General features: G+C 49.1%; 3 protein-coding genes across 4 annotated transcripts in view; 2 read left to right on the plus strand and 1 right to left on the minus strand.

Annotated features, from left to right (window-relative positions):
* LOC121304304 (zinc finger protein OZF-like) overlaps window positions 1-21,265 on the plus strand; it is a 727,904-nt gene that overhangs the window by 460,158 nt on the left and 246,481 nt on the right. The window lies entirely within an intron of this gene.
* Window positions 4,744-11,797, minus strand: LOC121304306 (zinc finger and BTB domain-containing protein 9-like). The gene is made up of 2 exons (XM_041235367.1): window positions 11,585-11,797; window positions 4,744-7,299 (listed from the first exon to the last, which is right to left on the minus strand). Exon 2 carries the CDS (start codon window positions 7,286-7,288, stop codon window positions 5,684-5,686), a length of 1,605 nt encoding a protein of 534 aa, XP_041091301.1. The 5' UTR covers window positions 7,289-7,299; window positions 11,585-11,797; the 3' UTR covers window positions 4,744-5,683.
* On the plus strand, window positions 12,291-20,213 carry LOC121304298 (zinc finger and BTB domain-containing protein 9-like). Of its 2 annotated transcripts, XM_041235354.1 has the most exons (5): window positions 12,291-12,633; window positions 14,979-15,426; window positions 15,766-16,119; window positions 17,691-18,674; window positions 19,944-20,213. In XM_041235354.1, the coding sequence occupies exons 2-5, from the start codon at window positions 14,998-15,000 to the stop codon at window positions 20,166-20,168; spliced, it is 1,992 nt and encodes a 663-aa protein (XP_041091288.1). In that variant the 5' UTR covers window positions 12,291-12,633; window positions 14,979-14,997; the 3' UTR covers window positions 20,169-20,213. The 2 variants fall into 2 exon arrangements, with proteins under 2 accessions (XP_041091288.1, XP_041091289.1); XM_041235355.1 differs by lacking the exon at window positions 19,944-20,213 and having other exon boundaries at window positions 17,691-19,089.

The following is a 21,265-nucleotide window of genomic DNA, read 5'->3' on the forward strand; positions in this document are numbered from 1 at the left end:
CAGCTGAGAGACGATTAGACTGGATGTTTTCTTTGATTCGCATTTTTAAGTGATTTGTAACAATTGGAATATAAAGACCTTCGAAGGATTCTTTTCATTCACTCGCCAGTGAGGGAAGAGAGAGGAGCGGAGTCACACTCCTGCCTTGATCCCACACACAGCACTCACCATCAACACTGACCCGGCCCAAACAGAACCAACAGTGAGTCCAAACAGAACAAATACAGTCTGGAGGAAAGCAGTGGGCCCCACTTACAGTCAAACCAGTAGAGCAAGTGTTTAGACAGGGGAATGCATTGAGAATCCAGGGTGTTTGATTAGACAGGGTGCACTGGGGAATGCATTGAGAATCCAGGCTGTGTGATTAGACAGGGTGCACTGGGGAATGCATTGAGAATCCAGGCTGTGTGATTAGACAGGGTGCACTGGGGAATGCATTGAGAATCCAGGCTGTGTGATTAGACAGGGTGCACTGGGGAATGCATTGAGAATCCAGGCTGTGTGATTAGACAGGGTGCACTGGGGAATGCATTGAGAATCCAGGCTGTGTGATTAGACAGGGTGCACTGGGGAATGCATTGAGAATCCAGGCTGTGTGATTAGACAGGGTGCACTGGGGAATGCACTGAGAATCCAGGCTGTGTGATTAGACAGGGTGCACTGGGGAATGCATTGAGAATCCAGGCTGTGTGATTAGACAGGGTGCACTGGGGAATGCATTGAGAATCCAGGCTGTGTGATTAGACAGGGTGCACTGGGGAATGCATTGAGAATCCAGGCTGTGTGATTAGACAGGGTGCACTGGGGAATGCATTGAGAATCCAGGCTGTGTGATTAGACAGGGTGCACTGGGGAATGCATTGAGAATCCAGGCTGTGTGATTAGACAGGGTGCACTGGGGAATGCATTGAGAATCCAGGCTGTGTGATTAGACAGGGTGCACTGGGGAATGCATTGAGAATCCAGGCTGTGTGATTAGACAGGGTGCACTGGGGAATGCATTGAGAATCCAGGCTGTGTGATTAGACAGGGTGCACTGGGGAATGCATTGAGAATCCAGGCTGTGTGATTAGACAGGGTGCACTGGGGAATGCATTGAGAATCCAGGCTGTGTGATTAGACAGGGTGCACTGGGGAATGCATTGAGAATCCAGGGTGTTTGATTAGACAGGGTGCACTGGGGAATGCATTGAGAATCCAGGCTGTGTGATTAGACAGGGTGCACTGGGGAATGCATTGAGAATCCAGGCTGTGTGATTAGACAGGGTGCACTGGGGAATGCATTGAGAATCCAGGCTGTGTGATTAGACAGGGTGCACTGGGGAATGCATTGAGAATCCAGGCTGTGTGATGAGACCGGGTGCACTGGGGAAATGCATTGAAGGCTGGGGGCTGTGTGGTGTATCATTAGGCCCATCACTATAACCTGTGCTGGGGGTGGTGCCGTCTCATTGCTTCTTGCTCCACTCACTCGCTCAGTAAATATCCTGGCATCCAGGAATAGATAATCACTGCTCTTCAAATACATAACAGAGAGTCTTCATTCAGTGTAATGCCAGGCGTGGCAGAATCCCACCCAGTCGATCTGCCCTGGTAATCAGCATTTGGGATGTGACTTAGCTTAGTTTTTGAAAAATATATTTTGCCTTTTTTTTTTGAAGAGTGAACAATCAGTTATTCAGGGAGGCTAAAATATTTACTAGAAAGGGGTTCGAGTGACAACAAATGCTGCTCCGCCATCACCAGCACAGTGTAATATATGAGCTCTGAACGTGCACTGCAGTGTAGAGAGCTGTCTTAATACATACAGCAGTCACCACACTATAGAGACACCACTGACAAACAGCTCCACAGCAGGGTTCCTCACAGTGCTTCCTGCTCTATAGGGGTCCTTCGTGCAGCTGGTTGGACTGGACAGGGTGATTTGAGGCACGCCAGGATTTCTGTCTGTCTGTGGAATCAAGGCAGCCCTCTCTCTTGTCATGACACGTCCGCGCGGACCTGCAATCACGACAGACTCACGCCCACGCGGACCTGTGATCGCATTTCTTTATCACGACAGACTCACGCCCACACAGACACGTCGACCTGCCATCACACTTCTTTATCGGTGCTCTGGCACCTTGGCTGAGCTCCTTCCAGGCTCCTGATATGGCAGATATCTTAAAGGACACTCTGGGAATGCTGGAGTGCTCAGGGGTTGCCTCCCAGGACTTTGCTTATAGGGCAGTGACACTCCTGGTTGCTTGCTTCATTGAAAGCTGTTGGTCTATGTGGGTGTGTGTAAGCTGTGAGATTCGACAGGGATAAAACAGTAGATTAAACCGAGATCAGTCTCATAGGCACCTTACTGAATTCAGCACAGCAGTCGAGCACACTTTCTTTCAGTAAAGTGAGTGAAAGGGCTGTCCATCTATTCCAAGACTGCTTTGATGAATTGATTACATTTAGAACGCTTCTCTGCAAAATGTTCAGAATCTCCAACCTCTCTTACCAAACGCTCGAGCCAATGCAGTCTTTCAATAAACACGCAATTCAGTCGAGAGAACGGCTCATGGAATGAGTTTCTGACTACAGGAATCCACACTATATAAAATCTGTAAGTATTTTACATATCTTTATATTTCTAATGTATTAGGTATGGAAGAGGGTGAGGGCGATTGGAGTTTATTTTGTAAAACGGAATACGTTTCTGTTGCATTTTTTTTTTCTTTTTAGAAGAAATGCAAAGAAATGGTTAAGTGAAACGAAGGAAAGCAGCGTCTCCCTGGAAGGCAGTGTGGGTCACGTTCTTTAAGAAACGCGCTTTCCAACCTTCCTTTCAGGGTTTATTTAACATGATCTTTTCAGAGTGTTGTTTTAAAGCTACACTGCCTGGCTGGAGTAGCACAGACTGGCAGCTCTGTGTGTCTAAATGTGAGACCAGCATTTAGTGAGCAGAGACAGGAGGGTCCTGCTCACTCTCACTCTGATTCCCCCAGGGTCCTGCTCAATCTCACTCTGATTCCCTAGGGTCCTGCTCACTCTCACTCTGATTCCCCAGGGTCCTGCTCACTCTCACTCTGATTCCCCCAGGGTCCTGCTCAATCTCACTCTGATTCCCCAGGGTCCTGCTCACTCTCACTCTGATTCCCCCAGGGTCCTGCTCACTCTCACTCTGATTCCCCCAGGGTCCTGCTCACTCTGACTCTGATTCCCCCAGGGTCCTGCTCACTCTGACTCTGATTCCCCCAGGGTCCTGCTCACTCTGACTCTGATTCCCCCAGGGTCCTGCTCACTCTGACTCTGATTCCCCAGGGTCCTGCTCACCCTGTCTCTCACAGCTTCCCCAGGGTCCTGCTCACTTTCACTCTGATTCCCCAGGGTCCTGCTCACCCTGTCTCTCACTCTGATTCCCCAGGGTCCTGCTCACCCTGTCTCTCACTCTGATTCTCCAGGGCTGCACAGACAGTGTAACTTTAGCCTCGACATGCTCCCAGTGTGTGTGTGTGTGTGTGTGTGTGTGTGTGTGTGTGTGTGTGTGTGTGTGTTTACTGAACACTCTTCTGGAATGGTTTAAACCACTCCTTGCTCTCTGCCTGATGAATGTTGATTTTTAAACCTATAGAAGATATACAGTGTACATTGTATAAACTGAAAACTGAACAGTGATTGTATCTCGTTTTGCTTTTTTTTTGGATGTTTTCCTTTGGTGGGTTGTTTCTGGTTGTAAATATTCCTCTCAAAGATGAAGGGGAGTTGATAATGAATATCCCGTCCCTTCGAGCCAGCCACCCTGTCCAATCTTGCACTCACACGCAATACAGAGAAACCTGTGTTTAATAAGCCAGAATATTTTCTAACTAATTTTTTCCTGTTAAAAAATTAAAGAATATTTATACGTACATAATTGCTATTATATTATTATGATCAGTATTAATACAACGGTACTATAAATGTGTATATATGTCAAATTTATTTGATCTCTCTATTTATGGGTTGGTTGTTGTAATTTTAACAAAAAAAAAAAAAAAAAAGATTGCATATATTTAAAAGATTCCCTTTTGCTCTCCTAACCTCGACCTTGTGAGTTCCGGTTTGTATTTGTACAGACCCGCGAATCTCAAGCAGCATTGTTGTTCTTGTGTAAATATCTCCTCAGATTCTTCAGGTTTCAATTCCCCTGGGCTCAGGCGTTTCAATTTAACAAGCAAACGAACGCACAGGTTAAGAAATCTTTTCTTTTTTTAATGTTGTTTATTTGGGGTCTGTGATGACAAAAAAGAGAAACATGTTTAATAAAGAGAGCTGTCACCTTTTAATGCCAGTCTGAGAAGATTCTTGTGTTTCACCCCCAGTTCAAACTCCATGTCCACTGACGATGCTGAGAGACTCTCTAACACTAAACCTAGAACTACCCCTACCCCCATCCCTACCCAACCCACCTCTACCCCTACCCCATCATTACCCCTACCCACAACACTAACCCCATCCCTACCCCTACCCACAACACTATCCCTACCTGTATCCGTACCCCCAGCACTACCCCAATCCCTATCCCCAACACCACCCCTAACCTGACCACTACCGCTAACACTACCCCTAAACCTATCCTTACCCCTACTCGCACCCCTACCCCCAACACTACCTCTATCCCTACCCCCACCCCTAACACTACCCCTATCCTTACCCCACCCCTAACACTACCCCTAGCCCTACCCTTACCCCCAACACTACCCTGAACCCTACCCTTACCCCCAACACTACCCCTAGCCCTATCCTTATCCCTAACACCACTCCTAGCCCTTCCCCTACCACTACCCTAATCAGCAGCACAACAGCTGGGGTCTAAATCCCCAGTGAAAGGTTTAGGAATCCAGTTGAGCAACGGAGAGGTGAAGACGGTCTGCAGGCTTGTGTGTGATGATGTCACTGCCAGTACTGATCACAGAATGCCTGTATCCATCCTGTATGCCAGTTTTTTCCAGTCATTTTGGTGACACACGCTCCAGCCCGTGGGGTCTGTAAAGTCATGTGACTGCTGCTGCTGCTGCTGTAATAAAGAAAACCTTCCCTAATGCAGATCGCAACTTTTTATCTGCCCCCCACGCTTCTGTCCAAACCATAGAGACTGAGCTTCAACCCCCTTCACCCCCTAATAGAAACAGAGCAGACATGGGGAATGGAAAGACGCTCTTCTGTTTCTCATTGCAGATACTCCAACTCACTCCTCAGTTCCCAGTCCTTATCACTCCTCTCAGGTCTTACTCCCTCCCTCTCTTCCCAGTTCTGACTGCCTCCCTGTCCCTCTCTTCCCAGTTCTGACTGCCTCCCTGTCCCTCTCTTCCCAGTTCTGACTGCCTCCCTGCCCCTCTTCTCCCAGTTCTAACTGCCTCCCTGCCCCTCTCTTCCCAGTTCTCACTGCATCCCTGTCCCTCTCTTCCCAGTTCTGACTGCCTCCCTGTCCCTGTTCCCAGTTCTGACTGCCTCCCTGCCCCTCTTCTCCAAGTTCTCACTGCCTCCCTGCCCCTCTTCTCCCAGTTCTCACTGCCTCCCTGCCCCTCTTCTCCCAGTTCTCACTGCCTCCCTGCCCCTCTTCTCCCAGTTCTCACTGCCTCCCTGCCCCTCTTCTCCCAGTTCTAACTGCCTCCCTGCCCCTCTTCTCCCAGTTCTCACTGCCTACCTGCCCCTCTTCTCCCAGTTCTCACTGCCTCCCTCTCTGCAGGCAGTTCTCTCTGTGTCTCTGGAAGCACTCAATCATTTTGAACGTCTTGCCGCAGGTCTCGCACGAGTACAACGGTCGCTCCATGTGCACGATCATGTGCTCAGTCAGGTGGTGCTTCAGTTTGAAGCTCTTGTTGCACTGGGGACAGCCGAAAGGGCGCGCGCTCAGTTTGAGCAGGACGTGTCTGTCTCTGCGGCCCCGCTCAGGGAACCTCTTCCCACACAGACACCCAAAGACACGCTTCCCAAACCGAGAGATGCGATCGACCTGGGCGTGGAGCACAGAGGGGGTGCTGGGGTGGGCTTTGGCACTGGTCTGGAGGGTGACAGCATTGCTGGCTTTGCTATAGAGAAGGGATCCAGGAGCCAGCAGTGAGGGGGGGTCATTGCTACCAGCGCCATACACCACACCAGAGCTGCTATTGGGGCAAGCATTATCACTAACAAGAGTGGTAGGAGCAAGGAATTCTGGGAGAGAGCAAGCCAGGGTGCCCACACTGTGGTTTGCATTGGCGTGAGCTGCAATCAGTCCTTGGTGATGAGTGTGAAGGGAACTAAGCCCTTGGAGAGAAGGACTCTGGATCTGGGGGGGACTTGACTGAACAGAGCTCACAGAAATGCCGCACACAGGCTCCTGCTGCCCTGGACCGTGGTGCCTGGGGGCAGTTTGGGGCAATTGTGTCAGCCCACGCCCTCCAACAGCAGAGATTCCCTGAAGCTGCTCTAGTGTGGGTGCATCGGGAATATTACTGAGACTGTTAGCTGGGAGGGGGGGAGGAACCGGGTTAGTATCGGACACAACTGACATCCCATCAGCCACCTCTCCGAACAGTTTCTCCTCCAAAAGTTCCACCTTTATGTGACTGACGTCAACAACAGAGTCACCAGAGGCAAAGGAAGAGCAGCAGTTGTCCTCTTGTGTGTCCATTCCCTGTGTGGCATCACCCTGCAGCCGGTCCCAGTGACTCTCACCGATGCCCCTGCTGGCCCTGCGTCGAGGTGGGTGAGCGTTGCTGGTGCTGGACGAAGGAGACTGGTTTTCAGACCGGCTGGGTGGCGAGCGGAAGGACCCAGGTGCTGCTTGCTGAGCTGAACCCACGGCAGTGTCAGCAGCAGCAGCAGCAGCAGCAGCAGCAGTGTCAGCGCCCCCTGCCTTCAGGAGGAGCTCATTGCAGCGATCGACGACGTGCCACATCTGCAGGAAGCTGGCCGCAGTCAGGTAGGCCCCAAGCTTCGCCGCTATGGACGGTGATGCGACGCCCCTGGGCTCGGTGCTCTCTAGCACTATCCTGAGGCTGCCTGTATAAGCGCAGTCCAGCACTCGCTCAAATACACCTGTCTCCACAGCCTCAGGGAGGACGAGCACCAGCTCCTCCCCCTTCCCGGCACGCAGCAGGAACTGGTCGTGGAAGTACCGCGAGGCGGCCGCCAGGACAGCGGTGTGCGCTCGGAACATGCCCCCATCGCAGGACTGCACCGTCACATCACAGAAATGCCCACCCAATCTGTGCTGGTTCAACTGGGAGAGCAAGGAGGCGCTGTACTGGGGGAAATCCAAATGAAGCTCAAACTGGTCCAATGCCATCCTCCCTCAAACTGGGAAAGAGAGACAAACCACTGAGTGAGAAAGACAATTTAATATTAGCGTCTATAACATTCCTAACAAGAGCAGTGATACAGGGTCAGAGATAGCTAGCTATAGCAGCTAGACTAGAGCAGTGTTTGATTGACTATAGCAGCTAGACTGGAGCACAGTGTTCGATTGACTATAGCAGCTAGACTGGAGCACAGTGTTTGATTGACTATAGCAGCTAGACTGGAGCACAGTGTTTGATTGACTATAGCAGCTAGACTGGAGCACAGTGTTTGATTGACTATAGCAGCTAGACTGGAGCACACTGTTTGATTGACTATAGCAGCTAGACTGGAGCACAGTGTTTGATTGACTATAGCAGCTAGACTGGAGCACAGTGTTTGATTGACTATAGCAGCTAGACTGGAGCACAGTGTTTGATTGACTATAGCAGCTAGACTGGAGCACAGTGTTTGATTGACTATAGCAGCTAGACTGGAGCACAGTGTTTGATTGACTATAGCAGCTAGACTGGAGCACAGTGTTTGATTGACTATAGCAGCTAGACTGGAGCACAGTGTTTGATTGACTATAGCAGCTAGACTGGAGCACAGTGTTTGATTGCTGACTATAGCAGCTAGACTGGAGCACAGTGTTTGATTGCTGACTATAGCAGCTAGACTGGAGCACAGTGTTTGATTGCTGACTATAGCAGCTAGACTGGAGCACAGTGTTTGATTGCTGACTATAGCAGCTAGACTGGAGCACAGTGTTTGATTGCTGACTATAGCAGCTAGACTGGAGCACAGTGTTTGATTGCTGACTATAGCAGCTAGACTGGAGCACAGTGTTTGATTGCTGACTATAGCAGCTAGACTGGAGCACAGTGTTTGATTGCTGACTATAGCAGCTAGACTGGAGCACAGTGTTTGATTGACTATAGCAGCTAGACTGGAGCACAGTGTTTGATTGACTATAGCAGCTAGACTGGAGCACAGTGTTTGATTGACTATAGCAGCTAGACTGGAGCACAGTGTTTGATTGACTATAGCAGCTAGACTGGAGCACAGTGTTTGATTGCTGACTATAGCAGCTAGACTGGAGCACAGTGTTTGATTGACTATAGCAGCTAGACTAGAGCACAGTGTTTGATTGACTATAGCAGCTAGACTGGAGCACAGTGTTTGCTGACTATAGCAGCTAGACTGGAGCACAGTGTTTGATTGCTGACTATAGCAGCTAGACTGGAGCACAGTGTTTGATTGACTATAGCAGCTAGACTGGAGCACAGTGTTTGATTGACTATAGCAGCTAGACTGGAGCACAGTGTTTGATTGACTATAGCAGCTAGACTGGAGCACAGTGTTTGATTGACTATAGCAGCTAGACTATAGCAGCTAGACTGGAGCACAGTGTTTGATTGCTGACTATAGCAGCTAGACTGGAGCACAGTGTTTGATTGCTGACTATAGCAGCTAGACTGGAGCACAGTGTTTGATTGCTGACTATAGCAGCTAGACTGGAGCACAGTGTTTGATTGACTATAGCAGCTAGACTGGAGCACAGTGTTTGATTGACTATAGCAGCTAGACTGGAGCACAGTGTTTGTTGACTATAGCAGCTAGACTGGAGCACAGTGTTTGATTGCTGACTATAGCAGCTAGACTGGAGCACAGTGTTTGATTGACTATAGCAGCTAGACTGGAGCACAGTGTTTGATTGCTGACTACAGCAGCTAGACTAGAACAAGGAGTGGGTAAAAGCAGACCAAGACAAAACTACCCGGACACAGCTAAATAAATTGGGTCTGATCATCTTAAAACCTTCCTCCAATTATGACACACGTCAAAAAGAACGACCATTACAGCACTTTCCTTAAATACATGCAAATGCTTCCAGACAGAAACAATACGAACGATCACTTCCCCGAGCTCTGTTTCTTGGTGCTGAACAAACAACTCCCTGTAAGACTATCAAGAAAATCTAAAACAGTTCTGAGCCAAAGAATTGAGAAACAAGCCACTTATTGGGGGAAACAAAGTGGAAAATGGACCTCTGCCAAGGAAAATGTGAAGACTGGCACCACCTTGAATGCATTCAAAACCCAACTCAGGACGGGAGATACACTTGTCCTGGTTGCTTGAGGACAGACGAGATCCTCTTGGTGTGATGTGCTCTGAGTTCACAGGAACTAAACCAATCTCAGAAATGTACAATCTGTTTTGTGTAGTAGTATAATTTAATCTCCTTTTAAAGATTATTTGCAGGTCTTGTTTATAATGAATGCTACTTCACCCTATTCCATTTCACAGGCCCCTTTGTGATAGGGGTTAACTGGGGAAACCCTACTCCTCTTAATGAGTTACTTCATTTCATGGAGCACACTTACTTCACTTAAGGTATTTAATTCACTATTACATTTCATCTTATTTGAAGTTTTAGTACTTCACTAAATATGGGTTTGTTCTGTTCTCGTGGTATAAACGACTCAGAGTTGTTAAACGGCATGTTTTGCCCTGCAGTCTAACCCTCCCTGCTCCTAACTGCCTTATCACTTATCAGGCTTTCTGCAGTTCTTTGAAATATTCTGTTCTTTCAGCGCCATAAACTGAAGCTTTGAGGAAAATCTAAATATATTCAGCAACACACGTTTTTGACGTATGATTTAAGAAATATAAATACAGCTCTGCTTTACAGAGGGCGAGAACAATACAAAGCAGGCTCAGGAAACAAAACTCAGAGAACGAGAAGCCTTTTCTCAATGTTTTAAGGCCAAATTAGGGTTGCCACCTGGCCCCATAATTCAGGAACGCTTCGGGACGGGACAGGGTTTTTAAGCTGCCCTTAAACTGAAAGCAGTAAACACGTGAATTGAGCACCAAGCACTTGCTTAATTTATACTAATTCTTAATTACCCGAATCATTGTGATCAAACAAATCTTACAAAATAAAAAAAAGCATCTTGAATAAACATGCGTGTAGGTTTATGCAAGATATTTCTTTTTATTTTGTACAGAATGATATTTCAGTTCTCAATATTTAAAAGAAGCTATTTATATCCTATTAATTAGTAATATATAGCCCTAATTTACATTGACTCTCCCAATTAAATAACAACACTGATCCAACGCTGTCTGGGGTCAGGAATAGAGAACAGCTGCTCAGTATTAATGATTTCACTGGGAGAAGGTGATACAAACTATAAAGAAACTTTAAAATATATATATTTTTAAAACTATTAATAAAATAAATAAATATTGATGATGTGCTTATTTATTTATTTCATTTGTTAAAAGCTATTATTGTATTGTCATGCTGCCTCAAGTTAACTAATCATCAGAATCAATTTAGCGAAGGTTTAGGGCTCAGTTCACATGCTGACTTCCTTCAGTTCTGAATCCTGTTCTGTCTCGCAGTGCTCCGGAATTATGGGGTCTGGTGGCGACCCTTGGCCACATCCAAGCTGTTTTGTCTTGGTCTGGCTGCATTTTAAGTGATTAAAAAAAAAAAAAAAACCTTATAATGCCAATTATTTCTAACTCTGGGGTTATAATGATTAATTGTGTGGCACTGAGTTAAAGACAGTGTCAGCTCGCTCTTTGCCAACCAGCGTTTGAATGAAGCACAAACCAGTTAAACAGGGAGCCTCTCCAAAGCGTCCCGCTGGCGTTCACCTGTGCGCGGCTCGGCTGTGAGAGTGTGTGTGGAAGCGGAGGGGATGCCGTGTAACCCGCTTTCCATTTTACAGAAACAACCCTAACACGTGAAACACTGTGGCATGCCTGCAGAGGGGGCTCCTAACCGGCCTACAATCGAAATCGAGTCCAGGGGATCAGCGGCCTACACCGATCAGACAGGATAAAACCGGAGCATCAACACAAACTAAACCAGGAAACACGCCGGCCGGGAGTCGAGAGGACGCGGAGCCTGTGTAAAACCAAACGAGGCGTTCTCTTCTTATTAATAATAATAATAATAATAATAATAATAATAATAGCAAGTTCTTAACAACAGCGTGCTGACTGCGTCCAAATATTACTGTCAGACACGGCCAAACGACGACACTGCAGTGAAACAGCAATGCAGCAGATCAGCTGAGTGGCGAACCTGTCTGAATTAATAACTTGTGGATTTGCATTCGTGGCGCTGCATGCACGCTGCAGCATGGCACGGATACGAGCAAATGCACTCTCACCAGATGTGTGTAGAAGAGTCTTTTAAACGCATGTCCGAGTGAATGTGCAGTTTACAGGCCTTTTTATTTGTTTTGTTCAATTCAATAATAAGAATGACTTCCCGGATACTAACCTCGCTCCAGCCCTTGGCAATCCGCGTTGACCCGTGTAGGTAACGGCACGTTTGCACACACTATACCGATGCTACCCCCCCTGTGGGTACTGGAAGCCTTGTGTTATAATGAAACAGTGCGCAGGATCGCGGTTTACAGCGCCTCCTTTCACAATAACACGATAAGCGCTGTGTTGGCTATTCCTTGCGCTTTTTTTACAGCTGAACTCGGACAGAATCGTTAATGTTCTGCAGCCCTGCAAAGCTGACGGCATGCTGTCAGTAATGCCTATTGCTTCCCCCGCCTTCAGATCCCATTGCACAAAGAGCTGTTCTACTGTATTAACTGGGGGGGGGCTGGCCCCGCTCTTTGCTTAATATTCATGACAATGCTAATATGCTTGAATATCACTGGCTTTGACGATTCACGCCCTGCTTTATATTAATGAGCTCTGTTCTCTTGTTTACTGTTTTTTTTTTTTCTTCAATTTTTATATTTATTATTAACGGGTGTACTTCAGTGACTGAGAACATACTGTTACAAAACCTGCAAACTACTGGTATAATACTCTGCACGAGTATTACTGAATTGATAAATACAGAAAACTCAATGAATACAACTTGAACATGCAGACTGTAATCAAATTTGCTGATCGTGGTAATTTTGTAACCCAGGAAAAGTTCTCTGTTGGACAATAGGGGCGTTCTCTTAGAGCTCCACTGAAAAGTGAAGCTTACAAATAAAAGCATAAACTGCTCGAAATGGCGGTGGTAAACTTGAACCCAGCGTAGAAACGATGCCCAGAAGAAACGAAATTGTAACTAGATATTAAAACGACGTGTTTACAAACGAGAAGCGAAAAGACCATTAAATAAAAGAGTCACTTTTGCACAGCCGGGGAGTTTGTAGACAGTGCCTGCGCGCTAGGGGAAGAGGAGGATACAACCGAGCATATAGGCTGGCAACAAGAAACGAAAAAAAAATATCTAAGAATAAACATTAAAACACTTGAACAGGCGACAGCACGCCTCGGAGCTGCACGGCGACGCCAATGAAACGGAGTTCCGATGTAAGTACTGGTGCATTGCTGTCGATCGAGTGCTTACATCTGGTCTGGGTCGATGTGATGTTGTTTTCTCTCAAACAATAAAATGCGTGTGTGAATGAGGCAAACATCATTTACAAATCAAACCAACAAACAGAAAGGGTTAGTAGATTACTGTCTGTTGCAAAGGGATAGCAACGAACAGCGACTCGGGGCTAGTTAGGAAAATAACAGCTTGTACCATTTCTTTGAAAGAACAATCAAATGCTGCTTAGCCAGCGTCAGACCGAGCGCATGACGGCAGCGTCGTTTAGTGACGAACGCTGCAAACTTCCCCGAATGAGCGGATCGTTTAGCCAAGCGAGCAAAACCAAACGCGGGGCTGCTGAAGTCTGAAACGGGCTTGTGAGGATGTGACAAGCCCAAGTGCGATGGGTTACGCCGCTGCTACAGTACCCGAGTGGCTGGCGAGTGTAATGGGGTCTCCTGTCCCTGTCACACAGACAGGAAGCAGCGAGGGTTACAGTTCACACTGGGTTGCGTGTTTGATTCAAAGGAAGGCTTTTAAAAATGTATTTTTTTGACAGACAGGGTTCCAATGCAAGGCCAATATTTAAATACAAGTCTAGTTTACAGTAACTGAAATAATAAAACTGTCTACTAGAGGTACAACATGACACAAGATGCAGCAAATTGGGATTACAACACGTTGCATCTGCACTTGCACAGTGATAATGTAATAGTGTAAGGATAGTGCAGCAGCTGAGGATCCAGGAACGTGGCTCTGAGGATCCAGGAACGTGGCTCTGAGGATCCAGTAAGGTGGCGCTTCTAGGATCCAGGAACGTGGCTCTGAGGATCCAGTAACGTGGCTCTGAGGATCCAGTAAGGTGGCGCTTCTAGGATCCAGTAACGTGGCTCTGAGGATCCAGTAAGGTGGCGCTTCTAGGATCCAGTAACGTGGCGCTGAGGATCGAGTAACGTGAGGAGATCTAGAAAGAAGTAGAATGTAGTGTAAGAGCAGTGTGAGAGGGAGGACTAGGTGCGCCAGAGCAGCAGGAGGAGGCTTGAACAGGAGGCTCTTTGACTGGAGAGGGCTGGACAGGCTCTGTGCCTGTTTCCGAAGGGCAGCATTACCACTGCCCGCCGATCACCGTGTGTGTGCAGCTGTGTGGAAGGGCAGCGTTGCAGTGCAGGCAGGCAATGGGACTAGCAAATGCAGGAGACAAGTGACTGCAGCCTTTAAAAGGCTTTAGCACCCTTTTATTTAAACAACGAAATCAAAACAAAGGCTCGGTGCAGAGTACAGCCCCACACGCTGACCCTGCGGCTCTCAGCTCCACACGCTGACCCTGCGGCTCTCAGCTCCACACGCTGACCCTGCGGCTCTCAGCTCCACACGCTGACCCTGCGGCTCTCAGCTCCACACGCTGACCCTGCGGCTCTCAGCTCCACACACTGACCCTGCGGCTCTCAGCTCCACACACTGACCCTGCGGCTCTCAGCTCCACACACTGACCCTGCGGCTCTCAGCTCCACACACTGACCCTGCGGCTCTCAGCTCCACACACTGACCCTGCGGCTCTCAGCCCCACACGCTGACCCTGCGGCTCTCAGCTCCACACACTGACCCTGCGGCTCTCAGCTCCACACACTGACCCTGCGGCTCTCAGCTCCACACACTGACCCTGCGGCTCTCAGCTCCACACACTGACCCTGCGGCTCTGAGCCCCACACACTGACCCTGCGGCTCTCAGTCCTCCTCTCTCTCACTGACCCTGCGGCTCTCAGTCCTCCGCTTAAACTAACTGCCTCCCATCTCCTGTGTTATAGCATGTGGCCAGGTGTCAGTGATCATCAATTATCACCCAACCACATGTCAGACATGTTTTTAGCGGGGAGGGAATTCTAACCCTGGCCCTGCCATATTTAGCACATACTTAAAAAAACAAAAAAACAAAAACAAAACGAAATACAAAGAAACACAAACATAATCTTGCAGGGGTGGCCTTTCCAACCCTGGTCTAACTTGTTTAATTGAACCAATGAACCCCCCATCCAAAACCTGAAGTCCTTCGTTGTCTCGTTTTACCTGTATAACCTGGAGTGGAATGGCCCTCCAGGACCGTGACTGGACACCCCAGCTCTGTTTCCACATGCAGGGCCCTTGCTCTTCCTTCGAGCTTCGTTTCGAGATGTAAACTTTTCTCATGTACAGACCAGTTAGAACAGATACTGCTGCCTCATGGTTCGTAGACACGGCTGTGCTGTCGGTCACGTGATCTGATCGCTGCTCCGTCCTGTCTCAGACAGAGTTACAGGCAGATTGATTCATGTTTGACTCCCTTCTCCCCTGTGTCCCTCTCCAGTGGTTGCAGTCTCTGCAGTATGGACCCTGACAATAGCAGCTCCAGTTCAGGTGTGACTGGCCCCAGTTCGTCTCGCAGGCTGGTGGACCTGCAGTTTCCTAACTACAGCGCGGTGCTGCTGGAGCACCTGAATCAGCACCGTGAGGAGGGGAAGTTCTGTGACCTGGCGGTGCACGTGAGGGGGCAGGTGTTCCGCGCGCACAAGGCTGTGCTGGCCGCCTCCTCCTCCTACTTCCACGACAAGCTGCTGCTGAGGGACAGCGATGTCATCGCCCTGCCCAGTGTCATCGACCCTAGGGCCTTTGCAGGGCTGCTGGGGCTCATATACACCGGCCGGCTGCGGGTCACAGTGCAGGACATGCCCAGTTACTTGCTGGTGGCTAGCGGCTTGCAGCTCTGGCATGTTGTGGACCGGTGTAAAGAGATACTGAAGAGGGAAGAGGAGCAGGTACATACACTGAGAGAGCAGCACAGCTCTGAGAGAGCAGCACAGCTCTAAGACAGCTTCATAGCACTGAGACAACTTCACAGCATTGAGACAGCTTCACAACACTGAGAGAGCAGCACAGCACTGAGAGAGCAGCACAGCACTGAGACAGCTTCATAGCACTGAGACAACTTCACAGCATTGAGACAGCTTCACAACACTGAGAGCAGCACAGCACTGAGACAGCTTCACAACACTGAGACAGCTTCACAACACTGAGACACTTCACAGCATGGAGGCAGCATCAGGACAGTTGTCCTGGATTCCTCAGAGTAATTGAAATCTCTTTTGTCTCCACAGAAGCATTTCAGTAAGAAGAGATCGTACAGAAACTGCCGCTCCACCTCCCAGTCTCCCAGTAGCAGCCAGGTACTGGTGGGGTGTCGAGAGGATACCGGGGGCAGAGACTGTACAGCGAGCGTGCACACTCAGGAGAGCCTGGCTGTGAGGAGAGAGCGGGAGGGGGGCAGGCAAGAGGCCCCAGAGGGGCAGGAGGGGCAGGACGTTCAGTGTGTCAGGCCCAGCAGCAACAGCAGGCCTGGTCGACATGGCAACAGCAAGACCGAGGAGGAGCTGTACTACTCTACAGAACGAGAGGACCATTATTACTATAGCAACAGCAACAACATCACCGGCAATGACGAGGAGTATGAGGTACACTCCAAGCTGTCTGTGTGATGAGTCCCTGTGTGTATCCCTGTGTGTATCTGTGATGAGTCCCTGTGTGTATCCCTGTGTGTATCTGTGATCAGTCCCTGTGTGTATCCCTGTGTGTATCTGTGATCAGTCCCTGTGTGTATCTGTGATGAGTCCCTGTGTGTATCTGTGATCAGTCCCTGTGTGTATCCCTGTGTGTATCTGTGATGAGTCCCTGTGTGTATCCCTGTGTGTATCTGTGAAGAGTCCCTGTGTGTATCTGTGATCAGTCCCTGTGTGTATCCCTGTGTGTATCTGTGATGAGTCCCTCTGTGTATCTGTGATGAGTCCCTGTGTGTATCTGTGATGAGTCCCTGTGTGTATCTGTGATCAGTCCCTGTGTGTATCTGTGATCAGTCCCTGTGTGTATCCCTGTGTGTAGTCCCTGTGTGTATCTGTGATGAGTCCCTGTGTGTATCCCTGTGTGTATCTGTGATGAGTCCCTGTGTGTATCTGTGATGAGTCCCTGTGTGTATCTGTGATGAGTCCCTGTGTGTATCCCTGTGTGTATCTGTGATCAGTCCCTGTGTGTATCCCTGTGTGTATCTGTGATGAGTCCCTGTGTGTATCTGTGATGAGTCCCTGTGTGTATCTGTGATGAGTCCCTGTGTGTATCTGTGATGAGTCCCTGTGTGTATCTGTGATGAGTCCCTGTGTGTATCTGTGATGAGTCCCTGTGTGTATCTGTGATCAGTCCCTGTGTGTATGAGTCCCTGTGTGTATCTGTGATCAGTCCCTGTGTGTATCTGTGATCAGTCCCTGTGTGTATCTGTGATCAGTCCCTGTGTGTATCCCTGTGTGTATCTGTGATGAGTCCCTGTGTGTATCTGTGATGAGTCCCTGTGTGTATCTGTGTGTATCCCTGTGTGTATCTGTGATGAGTCCCTGTGTGTATCTGTGATCAGTCCCTGTGTGTATCTGTGATCAGTCCCTGTGTGTATCTGTGATGAGTCCCTGTGTGTATCTGTGATGAGTCCCTGTGTGTATCTGTGATGAGTCCCTGTGTGTATCTGTGATGAGTCCCTGTGTGTATCTGTGATCAGTCCCTGTGTGTATCCCTGTGTGTATCTGTGATGAGTCCCTGTGTGTATCTGTGATCAGTCCCTGTGTGTATCCCTGTGTGTATCTGTGATGAGTCCCTGTGTGTATCCCTGTGTGTATCTGTGATGAGTCCCTGTGTGTATCTGTGTGTATCCCTGTGTGTATCTGTGATGAGTCCCTGTGTGTATCTGTGATGAGTCCCCTGTGTGTAGTCCCTGTGTGTATCTGTGTGTATCCCTGTGTGTATCTGTGATCAGTCCCTGTGTGTATCTGTGATCAGTCCCTGTGTGTATCTACAGTGTGATCAGGCCCTGTGTGTATCTGCAGCTAGGATTCACTTGTGTGCTACACTGGGCTTGGGAAGGAGTAGCTCCTGTGGTTGGTTTACCATGGCATGATCCTGCTACCCGTGGCACAGTCCTGGTAGTCGTAACACAGTTCTGCTATACGTGGAATGTGGGTTTGAATTTCTTTGTTTTCTATGTCAGGTCGATGAGGACATGGAGGGGGCAGAGACTGAGGACGATGATGTCATCAAGGTGCATGTCCAATCAGAGGAGGAGGAGGAGGAGGAGGAAGAAGAGGAGGAGGAAGAGGAAGGAGGGGGGCTGATTGCAGAAAGGAGAGATGGAGAAGGAGAGATCTGCAGTGGCTCTATTGATGAGAACGGGAGGATGGTAGTGATTGAGGTTGACAGGGAGAGGGGGAGAGAGAGGAAGAGGGAGCCCCTGGAGAGGGAGGCAGCAACCAGCTTTTCATACAAGCTTGTACACAAACAGGACAGCCAACCAAGCCTGGAGCAGAGACAACAAACCCTTTCAAATTCTTCAAACTCGTTTTCCACAGCAGCAGGGGCAGCAAGTGTACACGACTCAAGCGGGGGGGCTTTCTCGAGCATGGGGGAGCTCCGACTGGGGCGACTGGGAACACTGGGAGCTGGCAGCGAACTGGTTCATGTGAAGGAGGAGAGTTGGGAGGAGGGTGAGAGAGAAGGGAAAGTGCTGATCAGCGAGAGTGGACAGGGAATGAACTTCATTGATTCCATCAGTAGAAGTGGTACCTGTAAGAGTAATGATGAGATGAGTCCGCAGCGGAGTCAGGCTGGTTTCACTGTGTACTCCGGGGATTTCAAAGCTGAGGGAGCAGGTGGAAGGAGCAGTGACTATTTCCTGCTCTCTGCCCTGCACAACAAGGAGCCCGGCCCCGCCTCTTTGCTGGCTGCTGGGCCGGTCAAGGTGGATTCTTCCTCCTTCCCTGACGGCACCAAAGTCATCGCAGACCTCATGGGTTACCCTGCCAACGCTGTCGCCCAGCAACCCATGGATATCCATGGCAACGAGATCGTCACTCACGCCTCGCTGGGGCAGGCAGTGCACGCACCGGTCAAGATCCTGTCCGTGGCGCCCGACGGCAAGCGATTTGGCTGCCTGTGTGGCAAGCGCTTCGCGGTGAAGCCCAAGAGAGACCGGCACATCATGCTGACCCTGAGCGTGCGCCCCTTCGACTGCTCCGTCTGCGAGAAGAAGTTCAAACTGAAGCACCACCTGAACGAGCACATGAAGACACACATGGGCTTCCTGTACAAGTGTGAGCGCTGTGGCCGCAAGTTCAGAATGAGGAGCTGCTACCTGAAGCACCTGCAGCAGGAGGAGGAGCAGCTGCAGCAGCACAGTGCAAGTGCAAGCAGCATGCTGTGAAGGACAGGGTGAGGGAGCGAGGGTGTGAGGGAGTGACAGCGAGGGTGAGGGAGTGAGTGCGAGTATGAATATTTCAGTGTACGTCTCAGAATTAGTGTGTGTGAGTGACTGTGTCTCAGTGTGAGTGCCAGTGTGTGTGTGTGTGTCAGCGTATGTGTGAATGTGAGTTAGGGGGTGAGGGAATGAGAGTGAGTGAGGGAGTGTTAGAGTGAGGCTGAGGGAGAGAGGGTGTGAGGGTGAGAACAAATGTGAGAATAAGAGCGAGGGTGTGAGAGCGAGGGTGAGGGTGTGAGTGAGAGTGACAGTGTGATGGTGTGAGTGTGGGTGTGAGTGCGAGGGTGTGAGTGAGTCAAGGTGTGAGGGTGAGTGAGGGTGTGACAGCGAAGGTGAGGGAGTGAGGGAGTGAGGGTGTGCGGGGATGAGAGTGAGGGTGTGAGGGTGTGAGAGTGAGTGAGAACAAGGGTGTGACAGCGAAGGTGAGGGAGTGAGGGTTTGAATGTGAGTATGAATGACTGTCAGAGTAAGTTTCAAAGTGAGTGTGTGGGTGCGTGTGCATGTGCGTGAATGTCACTGTTGCTATCTGAAAACAGCTCCAGCAAGAGTAAGAGCAGCGTGCTAGTGCAGGCAGCAGGCTGTAGCTGTGTGTGTGTCTCAGAGCGTAGACTAGTGGACTGTATTGAATTCCTAATTCAGCCCCATTGTGTCCATGTGTCCATTGTACTTCAGGAGACTAAGATGCCTTAGACAGTCAATGTTATATGTTGTCATTTTACACCATGTCATTGTCAACTGCAAATATTCTAAGAACTTTTACCTTACCATCTAAATCTGCCTCTGAGAGTATGTGCACTTTGTTGAATGCAGTCAAAACTCAGTACCCATGAAAATGATGGAGATTCCTGTTTGATTAGATGGACTAACTGACAAGCCCTGAAAACGTTAATTAACCAAAATTCACACACAAACGCTGACGCACGCACACACTGACACACACACGTGCACTCTGAAACACACGCTGACGCACGCACACACAGAGACCGGCACATCATGCTGACCCTGAGCGTGCGCCCCTTCGACTGCTCCGTCTGCGAGAAGAAGTTCAAACTGAAGCACCACCTGAACGAGCACATGAAGACACACATGGGCTTCCTGTACAAGTGTGAGCGCTGTGGCCGCAAGTTCAGAATGAGGAGCTGCTACCTGAAGCACCTGCAGCAGGAGGAGGAGCAGCTGCAGCAGCACAGTGCAAGTGCAAGCAGCATGCTGTGAAGGACAGGGTGAGGGAGCGAGGGTGTAAGGGAGTGAGAGCGAGGGTGAGGGAGTGAGAGGGAGGGAGTCAGTCTGGGTGAGGGTTTGAGTGCGAGTATGAATGTGTCAGTGTACGTCTCGGAATTAGTGTGTGTGAGTGCCAGTGTGTGTGTGCATGTGAGTTAGGGGGTGAGGGAGTGAGAGCGAGTGTGAGAGTAAGAGTGAGGGTGTGAGAGAGTGAGAGTGACAGCATGCTGACGCACACATACTCTGACTCGCCCACCCTGAAACACACACATGCTGACAGACACACCACTTTGTTTATCGAAGGACAGCCCTCTCGTTTGATGGAAACCCTAAAGCAACACTTCATCCTGATCACAGTAATTTGTGGCTCACACTGTAAAGGATTCAGTGCTGCTGAACCAACACCATTCATACTGTGAGCATATCAGTAGAATGGTAGTCAGTGTGCAAAAGGAGGTTATTAAGCTCGCTGGAATTCTGGAAATAGAAAGGTGAACTTTATTAAACAACCTTGCTGGAGAGGTAGGAGATGGAAGGACATCTTTAAAATCCCCATTTGCTTCCGTGTCTGCAAGATGGACTGTTTGCGAGAGTGCAGCACGGCTCCTCTGCACTGGAGAGGCTCAGGAGAGCGTTCCTAGGCTGGCAGTAACAGCTTACCTGCAAGAGCAGCGCGCTGCCACGCTGCCACGCTGCCTTTAGAAGAGATTGAAGCGTTCACCATCAACACTTCATCTTTCTAATGTCTTCATTTTGTAAAATATGAGATCAAGTGGTTTTTTTTTTGTGTTTTGTTAATGCCTTTAAAAAAAAAAAAAAAGTGCACCTAATGTTACTCTGCACAGGTTCCTTTTTTTTTCCATTTTTATCCTGTGTGTCTGTGTGTATAACAGATCCAGTCCACCCTCATGGGGTTACATGCCTCTGTGATCCAGTCTGCCCTCATGGGGTTACATGCCTCTGTGATCCAGTCCGCCCTCATGGGGTTACATGCCCCTGTGATCCAGTCTGCTCTCATGGGGTTACATGCCTCTGTGATCCAGTCTGCCCTCATGGGGTTACATGCCCCTGTGATCCAGTCTGCTCTCATG

Source organism: Polyodon spathula, chromosome 37, assembly GCF_017654505.1.
Source record: "Polyodon spathula isolate WHYD16114869_AA chromosome 37, ASM1765450v1, whole genome shotgun sequence".
NCBI classification, from domain to species: Eukaryota; Metazoa; Chordata; class Actinopteri; order Acipenseriformes; family Polyodontidae; genus Polyodon; species Polyodon spathula.